The 23,580-nt window shown below is 39.6% G+C and overlaps 2 protein-coding genes across 3 annotated transcripts in view; one reads left to right on the top strand and one right to left on the bottom strand.

Moving 5' to 3' along the window:
• The window catches only part of frzb (frizzled related protein), a 20,553-nt gene extending 8,720 nt beyond the window's left edge, over positions 1-11,833 (bottom strand). Inside the window, exons 1-2 of the mRNA XM_047601354.1 lie at positions 11,336-11,833; positions 4,148-4,396 (exon numbers count right to left, since the gene is read on the bottom strand). Of these exons, the coding sequence (XP_047457310.1) occupies positions 4,148-4,396; positions 11,336-11,540 (454 nt within the window). The 5' untranslated portion in view covers positions 11,541-11,833. The remainder of the gene's footprint in view (positions 1-4,147; positions 4,397-11,335) is intronic.
• A 4,779-nt stretch (positions 11,834-16,612) lies between these two features.
• On the top strand, positions 16,613-22,385 carry dusp19a (dual specificity phosphatase 19a). Of its 2 annotated transcripts, XM_047601318.1 has the most exons (6): positions 16,613-16,750; positions 16,850-16,904; positions 17,314-17,543; positions 18,768-18,814; positions 19,601-19,753; positions 21,804-22,385. In XM_047601318.1, the coding sequence occupies exons 3-6, from the start codon at positions 17,321-17,323 to the stop codon at positions 22,008-22,010; spliced, it is 630 nt and encodes a 209-aa protein (XP_047457274.1). In that variant the 5' UTR covers positions 16,613-16,750; positions 16,850-16,904; positions 17,314-17,320; the 3' UTR covers positions 22,011-22,385. The 2 variants fall into 2 exon arrangements, with proteins under 2 accessions (XP_047457274.1, XP_047457276.1); XM_047601320.1 differs by having other exon boundaries at positions 16,664-16,904.
• Positions 22,386-23,580: the final 1,195 nt, after the last annotated feature.

Genomic DNA, 23,580 nt, shown 5'->3' on the forward strand with positions numbered 1-23,580 from the left:
AGCACGGTGGCTGGGCTCAGTCTCCAAGACAGACATCTGCAAGATGCTTAAAGTAAAACTGCACTCCTTCAAGTAGAAAGGAGGCGGTGTGGTCAGGACGCCTCCCTTTAGAGGTTTCCAGGGTACATCCAGCTGGAAGGAGACCCACAATGCACTGGAGGGATTAAACATTCCACCTTGCCAGGAAACGCTTTGGGATCTTCAAACAGGAACTGGTTTAGCCTGCTGCAACTGCGATTTAGGCTCGGATAAGTGGCAAAATATACGGATTGTCCTGAAGGTTGTCAGAGGACTGGTTATTAAACTGCCAAGGATCACAAATCAAGAACTGCCAGTGGGAATGTAAACATGTAACCAGAATTGTTGATTTGGATATGCTAGCGTTTTAATTTGGATTTACTCTTCTGCTTTATGAGAATTGCCACTTTAAAGTAGTTCTGGAAATGTTACTTGAGATTTACTTGAATGTGGATAACTAGCCACGTTATCAATGTGGCTCTAGAGATTCCACAGATGGCTAGGTAAATGAAATATATAATTTGCAAGAATGCGAACAAGGAGCTGGTTTAACTTGCTGCAACTGCAATTTGGGCTTGAATAAGTGGCAAATATAATGGATGGCAAGTTATTGAAGTATGACTTTAGACATTTTTAGTGATGTTGTCAACCCATTCACTCTGTGTGTAACAGAAATCACAGTGATTTTAGGGCAAACATTTAAACAGAATTTGAATCTCTTAGCTTAAAGTAATTTGATTTTGATCTCTTCTGGTTTATTAGCATTGTCTCTTTAAAGTATCCCTCGATGTTACAAGAAATTTACATGAATGTACATAATTATGCCCCGGGCTGTCGAAACGATCCATGCCTGTGAGTTTGGTGGACGAGTGTTGATTGCAGAATACTTCTGGTTTCAATTAAATATTTTAGTTTGAGTTTAGTTTTTAGTTTGACTTCTTGAACTTTTTTAGTAGAAAAAAAATGAAGTCTAATATCAACTTTTTATTTTTCATTTTAGACTACAAAATTTTCCAATATTCTTTGTTTCTGCATTTTCGACAAATATAAATTAAATTATTCTGGAGGCCAAGACTTCCAGATTTCTCTGGTCCATCAGAGCTAAATAACTAAATGACTGCATGACGATTATCTACTATCTTTCAACCACACACAGATTTCTTCTTCACTGATTTTGCTCTTGCATTATTTCATCAGAGCAGCTCAAAACAACAAGTTTAGACTCAGTGAGGACAGATGACGTCAAGAAAACTTTGTGGTACAAGCCCTTGTACTTTCACATCTGTTTGTGTACAGGTATACAAACTGCTGTGTGGCTGTTCTATGTTTCTGTTCCAACAGCAGGCAAAATTCTGCCTGGAGTCCCACAGAAAATCCCTGGAATGACTTCAAGCCTGACCGAACCTCAGCAAATCAACAAGTCACACCAAGGGAAAATCCCAAAGTCCCGCTGGGCCGAGCTAAGCCCGAGCCAGGGCAGCTCTGAGATCCGTGGGTGTATCGTTATGGAGGTCGAGGGGATCAAGATGAGGATTTTTCTTTTTTCCCCCCCTCTAGTCCTTGGGCTTGTTTTAAAAAAAGGAGAGGACAGTGAGGGTTTTATTGAGCGTAAAATGAGTGGGCCGGCTGTATCAAGGAGCTCTTTGAGAAAGTCAGTGGGAGTGAAGTCGGAGGGGAAATGACTCACGCTATCTGTTTGAGAGGGAGCGGAATCAAACTGGTGAGAGCAAAAACACTGATAGGACTCAGCTAAGCGGGGAACTCTGTCCATGCTGTTCAGTCAAGTATCCTCATTCAGAGGCAACAACCTCAATATTGAAAGCAAAGTTTAGTTTAAACTTTTATGCATTTCTCTCAGTTTGAAAATATCTCTTGACAAGGCTAACTTAGAGCTGCAGCTGTTGCAGTCACTTTAAGAGTCGATGCAAAGACAACATGTGAAGCAGCTCCCAGTCATCTTCTTATATAATAAATACAGGGATTAGGAATTCATCTTGTTTACATTAAAAAGAAACCACCTGCCCAGTTGGAAATCCTAGAGGTGCACTCCATCCTCTGATATGTAATATTGGCTCATTTTCTTGAATAAACACGTTTTGAGTAATTTGTATGTAGAAAATTCTGTATATACACACACACAGAGACACACAGTACCAGTCAAACGTTTGAACACACCTTCTCATGCAATGTTTTTTCTTTAGTGGTACTACTTTCTACATTATAGATACATACATCAAATGTATGGAATGGAATTAAGTAGCAAATAATCCCAAATATGTTTGATATTTTAGATTCCTCAAAGTAGCCACCCTTTGAGCTTCATGATGTAGTCACCTGAAACACCTTTCAAGTCACAGGTGTGCCTTGTGTTTATGTGTGGAAATTTTTGCCTAAATAGGGTTAGAACCATCATTTGCATTGTGCAGAAGTCAGGTTGCCACACAGCTGAAAGCCTTATTTGAGAATTCATATTATGCAAGAAAGTCCATCATTACTTTAAGGCTGACTCCCCAAGTGCAGATTAGAGTCCAAATAAATGCCACGCAGAGTTCTAGTAGCAGGCACATGTAGCAACTTATAATGTAGATCTAATAATGGCTAACAATGTAATAACTTAAATGCAAAACAAAAGTTCATAATGTAATAATCAGCTCACCCTAGTCCATAACAGTTATGAACAGAAGTGGTGACAAAGAGCAGACCTGGTGGAGGCCAACCCTCACTGGGAATAGGTTTCGACTTACAGACAGATACACAGACCAAACTCGTGCTCCTTTCGTACAGGGACTGAATGGCCCTTAGCAAGGAGCCATCCACCCCTTACTCCCGGAGACAGGATGCCTCTGGGAACATGGTCATAAGACTTCTCTAAATCCACAAAACACATGTGGACCAGTTGAGCAAACCCCTTCAGTACCCGTCAGCCGTTGGTCTGACACCCACAGAGTAGGCCTCCTTCTTCAGCCTGATGGCTCTCCTCACCTTTGAGGTCCACCAGGGGGTTCGGGGTTTATCCCCTCGATCAGCACCAGCGACCTTGTGGAAGCAACTTACAACAGCTGCCTCAACAGTGCTGGAAGGAGCATGGCCCATTTGGACTCAATGCCCCACACTGCTCCTGGGAAGTGGTTGAAGCTCTGTCGGAGGTGGGAGTTCAAGACCATCTTGACAGTTTCTTCCACCAGGCATTAACCGCAGACCCTCACTATATGTTCAGCATCTATCCTAGAGTGGATACTCTGAACTCCAGTTTGGTGCATAAGTGCAAACAACAGTCAGTACCCAACCCTTTCATCCACCCGGGAGAACCCCAACATGCAGGCAGAGGGCAAGCAAAAAGCCCACCCCAGCCCTCCACCTCTCACATGGCCAACTCCAGAGAAATTGTAATACTCCTCTTACTCCTCTGAAAGCAAAAGGGTCAACACATGCTCAACATCTTTGGGAACTCCTTGAAGACCGTTGGCAAACCATTTCAGATGACTACCTCATTAAGCTCATCGAAAGAAGGCCAAGAGTGTGCAAGGCAGTAATGAAAGCAAAGGGTGACTAATTTGAAGAATCGAAAACATAAAACACATTTTGAGTTCAGTGAGAATCTACAATGTCAATAGTCATGAAAATAAATTAAAACATTAAATGAGAAGGTGTTCAAACTGAATTCAGGTGTTGCAGTCACTACGGCAACAGGTGTATAAAATCAAGCACCTAGGCATGCAGACTGCTTCTACAAACATTTGTGAAAGAATGGGTCACTCTCAGGAGCTCAGTTAATTCCAGTGCAGTACTGTGATAGGAGGCCACTTGTACAACAAGTCCAGTCGTGAAATTTCCTCGTTACTAAATACTCCACAGTCAACTGTCAGTGGTTTTATAACAAAGTGGAAGTGAATGGGAATGACACCAACTCTACCACAAAATGATGGTGTAAAATGACTGGGTCATGTAAAATGACCTGGATATAAGGCCACATTCACATAAATACGATTTTCCAGTAAAGCCGCATCAGTCTTGCACATTTAGACAGACAGTCATGATGGTTGCAATATAAATGAGTATAATTATAACAATAACAGTAATAATACATGAAATGATAATAATAACTGAAATAATAACAAATGAAACAGACCTGGTCCCTCTGCCTTGACGATGGCCTCGGGAGAGATGCAGACGCCACGGTCGTACAGTGGCAGCTCGCTGCAGGCCAGGCTATCGGGCCAGCTGTGGTTGTAGCGCTTCATTACCGGCTCACAGCCGTACTTTGCGCGCTCGCACACCGCCTTGCAGGGCTTGATGGGCTCATGCTGGAAGTCGATGGTGCAGATGGGAGCATACATGGCACACAGGAAGAAGAGCAAATCCGGACTGCAGCCAGTACCTGAACAAGAAGGAAAACACAGACCAGGAGAGTTTTTCTAATCAACTTCTGATTTGTTCCGAATGACATTTAAATGACTCACATTTGAAACTCTTCTATGGCTTGGAACATGCACTGTCTTTGTCCCATCATGAGTCTAAATGGTATTTTCTTTGATAAAAAGTCAAAAGGGATAAAAACTTTAATGGGAAAGTCAGCTGAGACTACCTAGAAACTTTGAAATAATTGTAAATCACCAAACTTTACACTGTAAAATTGATTTTCTCAATGATCTGCATCTTGAAAGGCCTCAGTTATGGAGAAACTGGATTTCATTGTGTCTTTTCACATAACATTATTTACCTCTGTCTGGGTTTCATGGAAAATAGCTGCCTTGCCAAAAACAATCATAAAACGTGCAGAGATCAGTAAAACTGCTGGCCAAAGCAAACCATGAGAAAACATCAACGAGGGATAAGATGATGTAATTACACTGTCTGGAACATCTTCCTCTTCAGTCCAGAGGGCATTAGGTTTATATTCCACTAGTTAAGACGGTTGATGGAATAAGATCCTAGTTTTCTGTCATTTGCTTGTACTCGATGACCTCTGCTGTCATAACAACTTCAGTGTGTGGTGATGACTCCAGAAAAATAAATATTAACTAAAGATGGACTAGGGTGTGCCATTCATTCACCACTAATCTTATACAGTAATGAAATGGACACAGGTTTTAGTTGCCATTAAGTTTTAATATTTCTATCATAATTTCTCCCCTCCTGGATTCATTCTGTTTTTATGTTATACTGCTAGTTAGTTTAGACTATTGTTGTTGGGATACCCCTGCCCTGACAGTGCAGTTGCGAGCAATCTGTGCTTCCTCTTCCTGCCTCCTCCTCCATTTGACTTCTTCATCCCTGCCACGCATTCGACTATCTCCCTCTCAACTGTAGCGGAGTAGAAATATAAAGTGGTGTTGAAATTTTACTATGTGTAAATATATTTAGTTACATTTCATCACTGTGAAAGTCACACCTGCCAGACTTGGTGAAGAAATATTTAAAGGATGGTTAATCAGTAAAGATGAACTCCAGATCGCACAGATGTACCAACATCTCGGTGCACACGCGAACCAGACAGAGTTCAACATTGGGCAGAGGATGGATCGGCATTTTTATTACTTAGTGGGACTGAGGTTTGGCTGCACAGCTCCACAGTGAAGTCACAGAAATATTTTGAACTTGTGACCTGAAACTGCTTCCTGGTTTCTGGCCTGCAGGTCTTTCATTAGGACATTTTTCTGGTTAAAGCTTAATGCCTTTCCACTTGCCTTCTCTCTCTCTCTCTCTGCGCTTCTCAAACCTCAGCTGGGCTCTAAGTTCAGACAATGTCTTAATGTTTTTATTGAAGATGGGCGTGTCTGAATCATGAAACAGAGAGGTAGCTGAAAATCTGTGTGCCATTTTGACTTGCCTTTCCATTTAAATGTTCTTTTAAAATGAGAATTCACCACAAACTTCAAACTCAGTCTTGCAAAGGCAGAATTTTGTTCAGAATTTATCAGAATACCAGAGACAAAAAAAACATCAACCATTAAACAGGCAAAGCACAGTTATGAGCTGGAAAGATTGTGCTTTGAGGGGCACCTTTTTCTTGGGTAGGAAATTTAGTTGTAAAAATAAAATGGCACCATAATTCAAACATCAAAACAAAGGCAAATAAAGTAAAACAAAAGCTCAACGTAAATATTAAATTCAAAGTTGTGGACAGTGGACCTCAAGTAAAAGAATTTGCTGATAATAGGTCATTTTCAATGGAAGATGATGATAAGAAGCTACAAATTGATACCCTTCACATTCCTGAGCCGAGGGGCATGAGAAACAAATCAAAGCTGAGTTGGCCTTTTGTTCCACTTAATCAACTGCATTTTTCCCCCAGTTCCACTTCCCTTTTTTCTCTTTCTGAAGTTTTCTGTTCTGTGTGAAAAATACACTCTCACCAGTTGCAGGCGCTATCTCGTTAGCCTGGCCCAGTTAGATCCAATTCAGAATACAAGTGTATAAGTCCTCCAACCAATCATAGCCATTTTATTGTAAACAAATTGAATTCCTTGGTGCTCGGCTTACTTGTACGACTACGTCTTGCCCAAATGACTTGATTAACCTGGCTGATCTTTGCTGGAGCATAATCATTTCCCCACGGAGAGACTCCAGACCAATTTTGTGCCACAAAAGATTTGTGCATGGGCAAGTTTGTCTGATCTTAAGGCTATCATCTAATGCAAACCAGCAAAGTAAATGCAGCTTGGCAGAGGGTGACAATCTTTGTGGTATTATCAGGCATGAAGCGTATATTTCTAAATGTAAGACAGGGTGACACTTAGTCAATCAGAGTGGGAACAACAAGAGTGTAAAGCTATGCTCAGTAAGCATGCCAATATTCTTATGTTTATTAGAAGGTATCTTAGTTACCTCACAAAACATTATTGCATGCCACTATTTTCCTCAAAATACTAAGCCATGGTCCTGGTCGATAGGGATTTGTTGGCTTTGTTTCATCACAGACCAAAGTACTGGACAACTTAAATCTTGACCTGATGAGTGTTGTTCAAAGTTACTTTCTTCTAAAATCTTCTAGTAGGAGCTGAGATATTCACTCAACCATCACAAATAAAAAAAAATATCACTAGGACCCCCCCACCCCAAAAAAGAATCTGCAAGAGTGTGCCTCCCTGCTCTGAAAGTCCACATCTACTCTTGACTAAATCTGCTCACAGTACTTTTCACTTCCCAGATGAAGCAAAGGAACTGTGCAATATTTACCTTCTTCTGGGAGAAATGTTAAGATAAAGATGTGGAAAATACCAAATCTACACAGACAAATATATCCAGTTTACAGTTTGAGCAGCCTATGTACAGAACGTGGAGATTATAACAAAGCTCAGAAAAATGGGCGCACAATCTTTATCATTTTCAAAAACATTTTCCTCTCCAATACTTGTGCTGACCACAAACCAGCAGCAACTGTAGAGGAAAATGACTCTGAACAGATATTCCTTGCTGCAGAAAAAAACATGTGCGTGTATGACTATTGTAAGTATAATAAGCCAAATGACGCATAATTAAATAAACGAGATATAAAGAAAATTAATGGTTCTGCAAGTGATTTTTTATCCAAGCTAAACAAGAGGAGGAGTGCGATCATGATCAGACAAGAAGAAGGCATGAATGGACAGGTTGATGACTAATTTCGCTGGTACTTGTACTAGTGACAACAAAGGGTTTTTTGATTGATTGATTTGAAGTCTGTTGGCTCGGCTTGGTGTTGAAGGTTAACTTAATATTTTAAAAGGAAGGATTTCCCATATAACTAGTTTTCCTTGGTTGTTATGATTCTTTATTATTATGTGGGTAGAAACCCCATTTTCAAGTAATTTGCTATTCAGCTTTAAATCCCAGTTACAGAATTTAGTGTAGGATTTTCTTGTAATCATGCTAACCTGAGTTCATAAGAGCTCCTGTAAGAGGGAAATAAATGCTACTGAATTTACTTTATTTCATTTTTTATTTTTAGGATACAGAAGTTTCTTTGTTTATTTGTGAATATTAAGTTTTATTATTCAGACCGAAAATAAATGTCTGGAGACAATTTTTTCACCACAAAAGAAATTTGTTTTGGGGGGAAACACCAGTCAGGTGAGTTTTAGGTGGGCAACACCCACAGATGCTCCTATCTAAACCACCATTCTTGTTTGCCATTTTGCAATAATATGTCAACTTTCTCTCTTAAATTAATCAAACAGAAATATCTGAAAATGATGTGTTCTCAATGTGAAAATATGGTGCTTTAACTTGGTTCTGTCTCTTAGGATATTGGATGATCATCTTTGGCATTATAGTTGATCACAATGCCAAAGCAAAATAACTGTTACTTTCAGCCTTCGGCACATATAAATAATAATTATGTAGTTTGCAATAAAACCATTACCTTTATTTTGTGAATATTATAAAAAGCCCTACTATACCCAGTACTTTTGCACTCCAGGTAAAGCCGATGATCTATTGACTCAGAACAGCAATTTCCCTGAATTCCCAGGATGTCCATGTCTGGTATCTAGCCCTATTCATGTTATGATCCTTTAAGGCAGACCCACAAGTCAACCATAAAGGATTAATTAGATGACAAACATTTCCGTTTTTATGACACAGGGTCATGCCGTGCAGATGGACAATCAGCATTCTTGTTTTTTCCTGGACACCATTCCAACCAGGAGTTAATACCATCAACATTCTTCCTGCAACTCATTTTGTGAGTGCCTGAGAGACTGGACATGTTGTGTTCCTCTGGTTGTTGCTCAGAACTGTGATACGTGGTAGGACAGAGTTGGATCAGGGCTGCAGTCAAACCAGAAACCAACAGTGCGCTGTAACTCTGACCAACCCTTCAAAATGAGGCTGCTCCATCAAAGACTTTGCTGTAGAAGCCAAATTTTCCTCCTTAAAAAAAACTTAATCAGAAAGATGGTTTCCACAGAAATGTTTACATAATCTCTTAAGTGAACTGATCGGTTAGGAGTTCAGCATCAACTCTTTGACTCCTCATGTAGATTTTAAACAGGAGACAAAGCTGCCCTTACCGGGAATGTGTTGGAAATGACTTGGCACCGGGAAAAGTCAAGTGAAGTCAAGGGGCAGTTCACCAAAAATCAAGATAGCTTATAGTTTCTAAATGTCCTGATTTAGAGATAAAAACAAACAAACAAACAAGAAAAGAAAAGAAAAAAAAAGAATTTCCATCAACACAGAACTGGTTCCATTTTTTATTTCTAAAACTTTAGTCTGACTTAGGACTGGGCATTTTTTGTATGGTATGTCAAGTGTGCTTTTAGAACCCAAAACAAAAACTGGAAAAACAACTGTAATTTTATTTTATTTTTGAAGAGAAAACCAAAAATATGAGTTAATATTAGACCTTTTGTTTTACTAATGTGAGTCAAAAACAAAATTTCGCAAGACAAACACTCAGAGATAAAATCAGATGATATAACCTGTGTCAGAAAGTCTAAAATTACAATTTAATGTTCAATGCTCTGCTTAAAACACCAGAAAAGTGTTTAAACCATTGACTGTTGGAAACAACTTCTTCTTCATTGTCTGATTTTTTTATGAGTTAACGACTGTTTTCTCCTTTATGTCTGTTTTCTTTTGATATATTATATGATAAAGGTAAATTCACTTGTCTTCAATGCTAGACAGAAATGTTTTGTGGACTGGTGAAACAAAAGTTGAATTGTTTGGGAAGAACATGTGGCACTACATGCAGTAGGGTAAAAGACAGATGCTGGATATAAATCCACAACTAAATGCAGATGATGTGAACCCAATAGAGATGCTGCAGTATAGAGGAGCTTAAGATAGCTGAGAATACTGCTGAACTGAAGCAGCTCTGTGAGGAAGAATGATCAGAAATTCCTTCTCAACAATGAAACACTTGTTTTAGGTTATTTCTGCCAAAAAGAGGTTCAACCTGTTATTGAATTCAAGACTGAGAAAGATAACGGTTTGTCCGTTATTAGTGTAAATCATGTCAAAAAAAACAACAACAGCTAATTCCAAATAAGCTCATATAATTTTTGTTGCTACAGTTTAATTTAAAAGAAATCTCATAATCCTGTTTATGCTGGCAACAAGTGAAGACAAGACACTTTTGGTAACTTGTGCAGCAGTGATTTCCTCATACTCAGCAGTAAATCACAGCTCTTAGTGGTTTAGCTGTCCTCACCTGACCACAGGTGTGCGCAGAGAGGCTGAGTGGGTGTTGTGTTCCTTCCAAACCTTAATATATATATATTCACGTGACTTCCAACAAGCCGCAAACATGCCCTTAATGGTTCCTTGTAGAGTTTTCTTGTTTCCTTGACGACTAACAAACATTTTCCTTCTCCTCCTTTTATTACTTGTTACTCTGTTTGTGTTTTCATGCATGATTATCAGTTCTTGTGTTCCTCCTTTCTGTCCATTTACACCAACTGTTGACCGGTAAGCACAATGGACAGTTCTGAGACATGAAATATTATTATTTAGCACAAACAGCAGCCAAAAAGAAGAAGAATCCAAAGAGTTAAACCTTTAAAATGTGACTGGTGTTAACGTTGAGTTAAGTTCCTCTGCACAGCCACCTTCTAAATGTAGAAGTTGAAGTGCAAGCACGCATGGGTAAAGCAATGGATCTTCAATATAATGCAAACTACTTTATGTCCAAATAACTAGGTCCACAGAAAAACTTAACAGGCTGCAACCTGAGTGACTGAAAGATGGAGGAAATATATGAAATGTTAAACGCAAAGGTCAGTGCCGCAGTGATTCACCTTCAAATGACTGTGTTTATTATTGAGAAATGAAAGCATCATCTAGATGATAGAGAGACCATTTCTTTACCTGACTGGTACAAGACAGACATATTCAGCACAAGAAACTAGTCTGTTTTCAATTAAACCAATGATAACACTGATTATGGATTCATTTGAACTCTTAACTCTGTGGAAAGGTTTTCTAAAGCACTTCTTTTTTATTGCATTGATTCAGAATTTATTTTCTGTTGATTATATTTATGTCCTAAAATTATAACATGAACTGATACATGAACCTCTGAAATGATTTAGCAACTCATGTTAAATTTACTTTGATCAGCTGATTCATCAATCATTGTTTAAGTCACTTTAAATGTTTTTAAAACCACAATTTGAGTCGAATATTATATTAATATGTTATTCATTTAGGACATTTTTTAAGCTGGAGAATTGGGCTTCATTTGAGATAGAGTTTGAGTACAGAAACAGTAAAGTATCCTAACTCTGATTAGTTTTATGGTTGGCACATTAGAGGAGACATATTAAGTCACTGAGTGATCACCCGGTACATTAAGTAATGAATTAAGATGTTCATTAGGGCATAAACTCACCAAGCAGACCCTCAAACTGCTCGATGGCCAGCACCGCGTTGTCCTGCGTGCTGTGGTGGAGGTGGTTCGGCATCTTGGTCATGTTCCACGGCATGGACCGGCACAGCGGGATACGCACCGGCTCGCAGGACGCCGCCCGGACCGCGGCCGGCCACAGCGCGCAGGACACGACCAACAAAGACAGGGAGAGCTCCAGGGAGAGCATGTCTGTCGGTTGGGAGAGAAGTGAAGCCGCTGCAGGGCAGTCGGGGCTCCGGTGAAGACTCGGAGAATTAAAATCCAAATTAGGACGTGATTTTCCTGCTGATTGGTGCTTTTCTGTCGCCGCTGTCCCGTCCGTAGGCGGATGGAGGGAGGAGCTGCTTCCTTATTCCACCTCCTCCTTCTACTCCTCCTCCTACATCCCTCTTATTTCACTGCCCCTTCAACTCTTATCCTTCATATTAAAACATAGATTCCTTCTAAATGAAAAGTCAACACAGGAGAAGCCACTGAAATCAGCAGTACTTTTATATTTAATAAAAACTACAGTAAAAAAAAAAAAAAAAAAAGAAAGAAAGAAAGAAAAGAAAAACGAAAAAAGTTCTAGTTTAGTCTAATAGTTCCCAACTGAGGGCTTGGCCCCCTCTAAAGGTTCGTCCAAAGAAGTTGAGACAGGACAAAATGGTGTAGAAGAAAATTTAAAGAGGACATGAAACAACAGAACAGACGCCAACATAGTGTACATATGTAAATGTAAATATTTTAAACATAATACCGAAATAAAACACGCTGTTGTAAAGAAAATCAGCTTTTTAAATGCATTTATGATACCATCGTCATTTCTCATCACTTCCTATTTTCCTTAGTTGCTTTGGTCGCCATCAAAGAAGTTAAGTTAGAAAATCTGTCAGAAGATGAGGCAGAAAGGAAGATTTTTCCCTTAACTAACCCACTGGCCTTCGCATTTGAGCCACTGACAAGAAGGAGGGCTGAGAGACCCATTTTAGAGGAGGACGAAGGAGGATGAAGGCGGCTCAGGACAGAGACGGCAGCATGGTCAGCATGGTGACTGGTCAGGTGGTCAAACATTTGAGACAACAGCTCAAAAAAAAAAAAAACCTCAAAATAGAAAGTGTCAAAAAATGCCTCAGTAATGTGTAGCTCCACCATTCTTTAACCCTAACCCATTCTTAAACTTTTGATCAGCTGATGAACAGCCTATTTCAGTTAAATTCTTGTTTTCAGTAAAACATCTCAAAATTGTTGGTCTCTTGCTCCCATTTCTTCTTTCTGAAAGTCCAGATTTTTCCTTTTGAGTGCAGCTAGCCAACGTTGGAGAACAGAAGGTCATGTCTGGGGTAAATGATGAAATGAATAGGTTTCTCGTGTCTTAAACTTTATAAAAACATCCAGGAACAATGTAAAACACATTCCTCCTTTAATTCATTTTGTCATCTGCCCTCTAAAGGAATCTGGCTACAAAACTGAGTCAATCCTTGTAAACCTTCATGTTAAAATGTCCAAATACAGCAGAAATAAGCATGTGTACAGCGTTTTAGTGGTAGTCAGAGCTAAACTGGAAGAAAACCTTAAATTAAAGTGAAATATTGGTTTTGCGTCCCATGTATTCTTCAAATAATGTGCAAAAAATACACTGCAGCAGCTCCATTTAACACCTACAGCCTTCCGCCTCTGCACATGGGAAATAGTATAACAAATCTAGTAATTAAGAATAGTAATCTGATCAATCTTTACAGCATCGTTAGAATTAAATCATTCCATCATCAGCCAAACATGAACAAGACTTACAGTACATGAGACAAACTCAGAAGACATACTGATGATGAAGAATATGTCATAAAACCTCTACTGAGTAGAGTACTGCTGTCTGTATAGTGAAGATTTAAATTAGGAGCACAGCTTTTTTTCTATTTCTCTCAATGTCGAAGGCTCGTTGGAATTGTTGTGAACGTGTTCTAACAACACCACATTCTGTACACTGACATCACAGCAAATTCATCGAGGGAGAAGACTTTTGACTAGATGTGAGGAAGGAGGGGAGGTTTCAGTGAACCTTTATTGAGCAACATGGACAAGGAAATGCATTCTGGATCACAGTAATTTTTGTCTGAATTGCCTCAACATGTTATGTTATGTTTTTGAAAAGGTGCATATCAGGCTATTGTGTACCTGCACTGTTAATTGACCAATCCATCCATCTGTTCATCCATGCATCCATCCACACTTATCTGAGGTGGGGTCGGGGTAGCAACAGGCTAACCAGGGAATTCCAAACATCCTTCTCCCTAGCAAGACATTCCAGTTCTTCCTGTAGGATCCATATGCGTTCCCAGGCTATATATTATTCCTTCATCAAATTCTGGATCTACTCCAGACTCTCCTCCCAGCTGGCCATGCCAGGTAAACCTCCAAACGGGGGCACCCAGGAGGCATCCTCACCACATGTCCAAACCATCTAAACTGGCATTTTCCAGAGGTGGAAGGAGGATAAACTTTAGAAAAGCGAGAAAAAAAAAGGGACAAAAACATGTCTGTGAGAAGTCGGTGGAACCTCAGTTGTGTCAGTGCAGCAATACAGTTTGCTTATTATACCTCCTGACTGAGCTGTTACTAAGCTGATGATTGGCTTTGTTTGGGTGAATTTGTAATCATGTGACCTCATATCCCTGAGTATGTACACAATTTCTGGGATGAACCTCTGCATGATTTATCTGTCACTGTAAACCAGGGCTGCAACAACTCTTCAACATATGAAACCAAATATTTATTAAACAGAGACCCTGACCACTTGAGTGATATTTTAGTTATGCGAAAAGAAGAAGATGAAGCTGAAAATACTCCCATTTGTAGCTGAGTCGCTGAATATTTGGACCATCACAATGAATTTAGTGTAAATGTTGGTTGGTAGTCAGAGCCTGGGAGTCATCAGTTATGTCCTCAGTTGTTTTAGAGAAGAGACCCATGGCATGGCAACGGTGCCTTCAGGTTTATTCAAAAGCATTTCCAATTACTATTGGCACAGTCATTGAAGCTACATTATATATATGCTAATCCATAGATAACTAATCAAAAAAAATAATTGATTAATCAATTTTAAAAAATACTGACTTGTAGCCCTAAGAAACAGAAAGAGCACTTGACTACTCCCTGGCTAGTGTTGACCTTTGACCTCTGCAGGGCTGATGCATTAACAACTCTGTTATTGGTCCATTAAAGTTGAATATGACGCAGCAAAGTGAACAGCATGTGTGTGTGTTGATAGCAATAATGGTTGTCAGATGTTGGAGGAGCTTCCCTTGTTAGGGCTGAGTTACAGCCAACACACACAAACTTGTGTTTCTATCTTTGAAAGGACTTTCCATTGTCAGGGCAAGGGACTGGGGAATGTATTATGTCAATCTCAGCTTAGAGTCTAACCATAAAATAATCGTAACTCCTAACCTAATACCAAGGCTTAACCCTCAAAAGGTTTTGGGGACCCAAAGGGTCAACATGACCCCACGACATTGTAAGAGGTAAGAGGTCCTCACAACTCAATAAAAACAAACAAACACACACACACACACACACACACACACACACACACACACACACACACACACACACACACACACACAGTTTTGCTGGGTTTTCTGACTCATGCATCAACATGCTGAGAACAGACTCAGCACTTTCCCTTCCATCTTTCTTTCTTTCTTTCTTTCTTTCTTTCTTTCTTTCTTTCTTTCTTTCTTTCTTTCTTTCTTTCTTTTTGTTCCCAGGTTCTCACAAGTTCATGTCTGTACATTTCTTAAAGTCTTTTTTGGCTTATTTTCTGACATAAAAGCATCTCATGTTTGGCAGGAAAATCGTATCAGAGGAACAAACACATACAAAATCATAAACAGACACACAATGAACACGTCTCAACAGAGAATAATTTATTTAAGTATGATCAACTTCCCTAATTTCTCTGTGCTTGTCCACCTGTTTATTTAATCCCGCTGTACCATGTCATTTTTCTTTTTCTGTCAACAAATTTCCTCTTCTTTCTTGTCTTCTCCTCATTTATCTTTGCGTTTTATTTTATGTTTTACTTCTCAGAAAGAGGAGAGGAGGGAAAAAAACAAGCCTGAAATCTGACCTCTTTGTTTATATCTTTACTCGTACCTCTATCTATCTGAGTATCGGTCTCAGCTTTGGGACAGATCTTCAAAGGGGTTTATATTTGGTGCTTAGGTTAGAAGTGGGGTTGTGTGTCTGCAGATGCATTATGTCACTGAGGGTCCTCAATGAATGGTTGAATTTCAGCCAGGGGAAAGAAAACTGTGTCTCATCTGTATGTGGAAATATTCTTGGAAACTACCAACTCATTTCCAACATAAATAAGACTGCAGCTGTCTGCACACGCAAACATACACACACAGTTTTGCAAAGGACCGTGGTTATTGATTTTCTACAGAGTCTTATATTGGAGCTAAAAATGTGGGTTCTGGCGCAAAGGTGGTGTTAGAGTAAGGGACCAGACTAAGAGCTGAAAAATATTTATGTAGAGTCAGAGTTATAATCTTTTTTTTTATTTCACACGTTGTTCCTTAGTCTATAAACCTGTTGCCTACATTACCCACAGTGCAATGGCTCCACCTACAACTTGATCTCCTCTGGAGTAAATAAAGGCTTTAGACTAAACATATGCACTTACATGGCCCAACAGCTAGCAATACACATCAGTGGAGTACGCCTTTAATGCTGCTGACAGGAACAGTTACAGTGTGTGTCTATTGCATACACCAAATGGGTCTTATCCAATGTTAATCTGTTAGATTTCATTTTCAGTGGAAGAACTTGAAACCAAGGAGTTCATGTGAGGAAACCTTCCAACATCTCAGAGCTGAAGTGGTTCTGTTCAGAAAAAATGAGTTAAAATTCGTACAAAATGAATACAAGATCCCTCATTTTTTTTCCAACAGCTTCTTTGGTGTAGTTTGGTCAGTTTTTACAGATTTTAAGAACTCTGCTTCACAAAATGAAAGATGTGGCTCCCTCTAGTGGGTAATTTAGAAACAACATCCAATGCCAAGCAGTTCAGACGGGTATAGCCATTTACTTTGGCAAATATTAATATTATTTATTAATATAATGCATTATAAGAAATGTATGTTTATTTGGGTAAGGTAACTTAGAACAAAACGGACGTATGTGTGTTAGGTTTTATTAGTTGTGTACCTGGCAGATCTGTCATTGTCACAGAGCACAGGTGAAACACAGATGGCAGCAGGTTTCATGTTACACAGCAGCTGGTCACCTCCAGCAGAGCTAGTCCAGTTTAACTTACAGACTTATAGCTACAAGGCTGGAGACTTGTTGTGGTCCAGGTTCATTCAGCAGAAGACACCTGCAGGAGACTGGGCATTTGCTGGAAGAGATGATGATGTAAGGGAAGGCGTGCTTGTTTTATGTTTGTCTGCTAGCTGAACTGGATCCTCTATCTTCTCTGGTTTCTGTTTTTTATACTGGACTGTCTGCCATCAGGAACTAGAAGCCATTCAGAGCTGAGCCGGACTAAGCCAAACATCTGAACAACCAGGTACTATACTTACTGTGCATCTAATTTGGACCTATAGAGCTATTAAAGTGCTAATTGTATTGTCAGAGCTGTAGTTAGACATTAATCATGTCATCACTTAAACTACCTCATAATGCAGCTTAACAGTCTGGGGACTGTGTTGCACTGCTTTGTATTTCAGTTATATTGTGTAGTATGTTATAAAAACAAAAAAGACCCAAAAATAAATCAAGATCTGCGCAACATAAGATCTTTAAAATACCTTAATAAAGGCGTTCATGATCACTTAAAAGTCACCCAGAGCATTGTTTTCATCAAAACTTTACTTTAAAGAAGCATATAATTATTTGCAATTATTAAAAGACATGGTTAGGAAATTACTTCATCATCACATTTATAAAATATCTTTCACTTTTCACTCATCTCTTAGTCTGAACATGCAGTCCTTGACAGAGGAGATCCAGAGTTTCTCTCGGACGCGACTGAGGAAGCAGTGCACCCGTGTGACGTCGCTGAGCGGCCGTCGCATCATTGAGACCTGGAAGGGTTCAACGATCACCGTGGTGGAGGACCCCGTCCCCCCGGAGAAGATTCTGGGATATATCCCCGACACTTCCTGGGACCTGCAGGTCGGGGCTGTCAAGCCCTACCTGCTGCTGGGTGAGTAACCTTGAGACAAATAAGGACAGACATCTCACTTCAGACTTTTGGTCCAAACCTTTTGTTTAAAAAAAAAACATGATCTTGTTTTTACAGGGAATTCTAACAATTTAGGAAACCAGGAAATTTAACTGACCCTGTCTGTTTGATTTTTTATTTTATTTTTGTATGAAAATAATATATCTCTGATAGGTAATTACTCTATATTGGATGACATCTATACCAAATTATGTGATATATTTGAGATGGGTCCAGTTTAATATGGGGGACAATCTTATTCTAATTTCTCACATATTCTGTTCCAGTATGTTATGTTGTGTTATATTATGTCGGTTTTGCATTTCAGTGAAGGAGAGTTGGAACCTTTACTTTTGTTCCACCAAACTTAATAATGTCGTTCAGTTTGTCATTTGATGGTTATATTTTCAACAAAAAATAATAGTGGAGGACCTTCTCCAAAGCCTACTGAAGTGGGCTGGATATAATGTAAGGCATATGAGATGTTTATGCAATGTTAACACAATGCTTTTTTTCTCATTCATTCAATACCTGTAGTATTGGATTGTGTAAAATGTGTTGTAGCTAACAGTCCAAACATCCAGCCAGTCACAAAGTCACTATATTCAGCTGCAAGAAGAACAAAGAGTCCTGGAGAAGATAGTTTGAACCCCACGGAGTCCTGATATCAGTGTGAAATACATGAAGAGACAGAAGTGGATCCACTAAACATCACTGGCAAAATTTCAGAGCTGGACAAACTAATTGTAGCCACCCATTACTTTACTTCCCAACACATTTGCACAATACTTGGAGTGTTCCACATGCACCCACCTCCTGATTCCTCCTACAGAAGTAAACTAAAAATGGCAGAGTCTCCCCTCATCAGCAGACGGGCCCGCCTCCTCCCCCTGCACTGACCTGGACGTCACCTTCAATCCACCATCACAGATAACGGCCAAGCTCAGGCCTCCCGGCTCAGAGCGGTGGGAAACATGAGTCCAGGTCGTGGGGGAGGACGGGGGGAGGGAGACGTGACCGGCCGGCCTTACATTTGGACCATGGCTGACACTGTGACCTACAGTGGCTGCTGTAGGTGTATACAGAGGTTTTTTGGTTCAGCACCCTGGACAGATCCTGTCTTGTGTCAGTTCAAAGACAAATTGTGAACTAAAAACCTAATCAATTCATTGTATGTGTTTTTGTTGTTGTTGTTTTTGTGTATAGGTTCTCAAGATGCTGCACATGATTTTAGCACTCTGAGAAAACACAAGGTGAGCTTCTATTCAGCAAAACCACAGAGCGGCTCAGTTTAGCTTTCATGCACAATTTTAATTTATATATTTAACTTCTCAACAGAGCAAATTATTATATATCACATTCTAAGTTTCTACAGTGAACAAATATACTAGAAGATAATGCTGAACTTAGTGTGTCGCACAAATTAAGAATTTATGCATGTGTCACCATCATTGTTCTCTTTGTGCCTTCTTGAAGTCAGACCTACATGTTTTTATTCTTCTGCTTTTCTCGTTTATCCAAAATTATAGTCATGAATTTGTGCATGAGCAAATAAGTGTTAATAGTGAGAATTTAAAGAGGTGAGTGACACGTCGCACCTCCCGGGGTAATGTAGCTTAAGTGTTGTTGTGAATCATTATGAATGGAGAGGACATGTGAGTACTCCGCCAGTATGACGGGAAATGCCCTTGAACAGTGACGCACTTCATGCAAGTGAATTTAGTGGGGAGCACTGTTACCCAGTCACGGCACTGACACTGGGCTAGGATGCACAATACCGAGCTATGCCATATCTACGACGTAGACTGTGGGATCATTTAAAGGATTATCTTATCGTATCTTATTAAATTAGTTAATTATTCATTTCATATGTGTTCCATTTGTCACCAGATGTTTGCGCTTCAGTTTTATTGTTTGCTCAGTGAAAGAAGACTAAAAACAGATGACTATAAAAACAATTTGGAAATCTGAACACTTATATCAATGTAGATGTACTATTGTTCTGATGTGTCAGACAAGTTTCTCTTGCTCATCCTCAGGTGTCTCACATTCTGAACGTGGCCTTCGGTGTGGAGAACGTGTTTCCGGACCTGTTCATTTACAAGACTGTCAGTATCCTGGATCACCCTGATGCTGATCTACTGCTTCACATCCAGGACTGCTGTGACTTCATTCAGCAGGCACACAATGAGGTAACACACTCCTCTCACTACCACAGACCAACAACATCCGTTTATTGTTTGAATTACTGTCCAAGGACATTGATGAACCAGAAAAAATTTCAGAGCTGGAAACAGACTGCAGGTTTTCATTTACCAACAAATAAATTGGCTGAGAAAATAATTTCTATTTTCAACTACCACAAAGAATGTCACCATGAAAAGACAAACTCAATGATTGTAGTCCAGTTGAAATTCAATACATATGTACTGCTTCTGTAAGTTCAATCTACTTCATAATGTGAGCTACAGATATGTAGAGTGGCTGCACTCAGCAGCATTAAATAGTACTCCACAGTGTGTTGTTAGATAGGATAGTGTAGCAGGTATTTCTCTGAAGCTTTCTGCAGCTAAAGGTTTAATAACTTTATCAAATAGCTGATGTACAGTCTCATTCTCTCTGTTACCACTGGATGTTTGGTGAAGTTGTTGAGTGTACATTGCAGTAGAACTTTACTTTGTATTTCAGGACTGACATGTCACTGTAGTATGGGCTTCATCTGTAGTGAATTATTTCTACACACTCGATGAACCGCTGCTAGTTTGCTACAATGACCCACTGGACTCCTCACCTGTCTTCTAGGAGGCGTCCATGTTGTTATTGTCACATGATCAGAGACTAGTCGACAAAAACTAAATGATCAAGAACGCTGACAGCTGAGACCGAATGAACGAATGAACTCAAGTCAAGATTGTGAAAGGCGTAAAGGTCTCCAACTGAGGAAAGAGTTGACCTGTGACACATGTTTCAATATTCTTGCTTCCTCTTCCTCTTTCTCCCCCCGTGTTAAATAATAGATGCTTAGTTTTGTTCATGTTTTATTAAACTGTGCACAGATCAGATCTCAGTGTCATACAAGCTTTTAGCAGCGAAGCCTGCGTCTCACCTTAACACGACACCGCACACACAAGGTCATTACGCAGCCATTAGAGGTGTACGTTTACAGGAAGTGTGTGTGTGTGTGTGTGTTCATTATGATATGTTTCTGTGTGTATGAGGTAATTCCAATCCTGATAATCAAACTGATACTTTTACTTTGAAATGCAGGGTCAGATTACCCTGCAGGCCATCTGGCTGGTAATGAATGACAGATATTGCCGCTGTCATGACAACAACAAGAACAACACAAACAACAACACCGTTGTGTGGCGGAGATCATGACTGCAGACTCTATGTGATATATTTGATTTTTTAATTTTTTTTTTTTACTATTTTCCAGCAGTTATTCTGAGCATTTTTCACCTCAATACACAAATTTCTGTGTCAGGCCCCAAAACCTGTGCACACATTTTCAAGTTTTGGCTTATTCTAACTGAATTTAAAGGTTTCCCAAAATGTTCAAATTCGAAGACATGTTCTTCTATTCTACTTTGGTTGAAAATTTGAGAGCCTTTTTTTTTAACAATCTATCCAAAAAAGAAAACTGTAGCTCTTAAATTTGCTTAAAACAGTTGGGCGGTCCTTGAACGCAGCCTTGCTCTGAGCTCCTGCAGGGAACAACTTGTGATGTAAACCTGTCATGTGAAGCAAATTACAGGCTGTAATGGAGATGCTAATTTGTATCCAAAGACACCCAACAAGCAACTTGCCTATAAACTAATGAGCTCATTGTGGTTGCAACGCTCAGCTGGACTCTCTCCTCTGTTGGTGTTTAGTGCCGCCTTGTGAATCCAATTCTTTTGTCCCTATAAAAACACATTTTAATTTCATTCATCCCAAGAAAATATCAATAAAATGTAAGAAAACTTACAGCCACATATTGGACAGAATTATTTATCTTGATCAGCATATGCAGATGTAAAATAAAGACGTCCACAAGTTCTTCCATTTGACCTAATTTAGAAGAAAACTCTTTTACTTTTCACTGCCCTAAACCTCACAGATTTATTTACAAGTTGCCTTACAGGTGGGGAGATCAAAACATAAAAATAAAGCATAAACATTAGCTCTTCTGCCCCCAGGTGGCCAAACTTAACACATGCAGCTTTAATACTAAGATTTCGATGTGTTTCCTTCTCGCAGGAAGGCGTGGTGCTGGTCCACTGCAATGCTGGCGTGTCCCGTGCACCGGCCGTGGTCATTGGCTACCTGATGTCATGTGACGGCCAGTCCTTTGACGATGCCCTCTCGCTGGTCAAAGCAGCTCGGCCTGCCTCCTCGCCCAACCCAGGCTTTCTGGATCAACTGAGGAGCTACAAAAAGCAAATGATGAACGGATCCAAACACTGAGGAGGGAAAACAGTCCTTTGATTTTAGGAAAAACTGAAATAATATAACCCTGAGCTGTAAAGATTGATTTGGTCATCCAGATTTCCAGATTATTTTCAGTCTTCCTTCTGTTTGTGCAGGCTTTTAGAGCAAAATGACATAATTTCAGTTGTGTGATGATGATGATGATGATTATTATTATTATTATTATTATTATTATTATTATTATTATTATCATTATTATTGTTAATAATATTATTATTAATATGTCTTTTTTGTGTTTGGATGCTGTCAACTCTGTGATCAGATTCATATTTGTGGGGAAATATGCTTCTCAGTTTGACCTGTCATGACTCTTAAGGAACGCTGAGGTCCGACAAATGTTATTTCTAATCATGGGAATGAATAAAAACAAAAGTGTGAAACCATCTCTAGCTAAAACTGGTTTATTTAGCTTCAGCAACAATAGCTTCAACAATAAATCAGTCACTGTATGAACAGATTTATGTTCTCACAACACAAGCACAAACACATGCACGCACACACACACACACACACACACACACACACACACACACACACACACACACACACACACACACACACACACACACTTCTGCATAAAAAGGGTGAGAGACCTCCACACTCCAGACAGAGAGAGACAGAGACCGGGAGCTGCTCGGAGCAGCATGTGGATGGAAGCAGGAGGAAGATGTCTCTCAAACAGGTAGAGACACATCCAGAAATCTCCGTATTTTTGGAGTCTCCTTCCTCCTCCTCCTCTTCCCCCTCTGGATACTACTAACGATGGGCTCCTTCTGCTCGGGTCCAGGCAGGAAGATGGCTGTGGTGACAGTGACGCCACGTGAGGACTCGCCGGTCTGTACCGTGACAGGTCGGACAGTCATGTTCTGCTCCTCTGGTCTCATCTCTATCTAAAGAGGATTAGGATTTATTTAGTTGATTAGTTGAATTAAAATTAACGGAGAATAGTTAGAAAATTAGAAAACTATTCAAACTTGATACTTAGAAGACAAGAAAGAAGTTAAACATGTTTTTGTCAAAATGTAAGAAATTCAGTCAAATGTGATGATTTTACATGTCTTTAATGCTTAAAATTCAGATGTGTTTGTCAGATGTAGGTCTTTCAGCTCTGCTCATGTTGTTCTCGACTCGCTGCCTGAAAAGCCTTTTGACAAACAAAGAGCTGATTATATTACTGAAACACACACACTCCTCCAGCCGCCCACACGGTCATCTTTAATTGTCTCTTTAGTGATGTTGCTGATTATGAAGAAGCAATTAACACTCAATTAGCCCGCTGGCCAATCAGAGAGCCCCCACCGCAGTTGCCAGGAGTGTTTGTTTTTTAACCACAAGTGTGGCTCATTTGGGAAACCTGGGCAGACATGGACTGTGGACACAGATTAACACACACAGCTAATTTTACTGATTATCTCACAAACATAGATCAGCGGGTAAAGAATGGATCCCTGGGCACAGATATGTGAAGGTCTTTGACGTGTCACTTTTGAAGTATAACTCAGAGTCCGTCAAACTCTTTAACAGTTTTTTAAAATAGCATCGTAAA

Source organism: Mugil cephalus, chromosome 12, assembly GCF_022458985.1.
Source record: "Mugil cephalus isolate CIBA_MC_2020 chromosome 12, CIBA_Mcephalus_1.1, whole genome shotgun sequence".
Classification (NCBI taxonomy): Eukaryota; Metazoa; Chordata; class Actinopteri; order Mugiliformes; family Mugilidae; genus Mugil; species Mugil cephalus.

Bases quoted from the DNA above. Each gene is read 5' to 3' on its own strand.
- dusp19a (XM_047601318.1), top strand. From the start codon at position 17,321: ATGCAGTCCTTGACAGAGGAGATCCAGAGTTTCTCTCGGACGCGACTG. The intron at 17,544-18,767 runs GTGAGTAACCTT...TTTTGTGTATAG, and splicing joins CAAGCCCTACCTGCTGCTGG to GTTCTCAAGATGCTGCACAT. The intron at 19,754-21,803 runs GTAACACACTCC...TCCTTCTCGCAG, and splicing joins TTCAGCAGGCACACAATGAG to GAAGGCGTGGTGCTGGTCCA.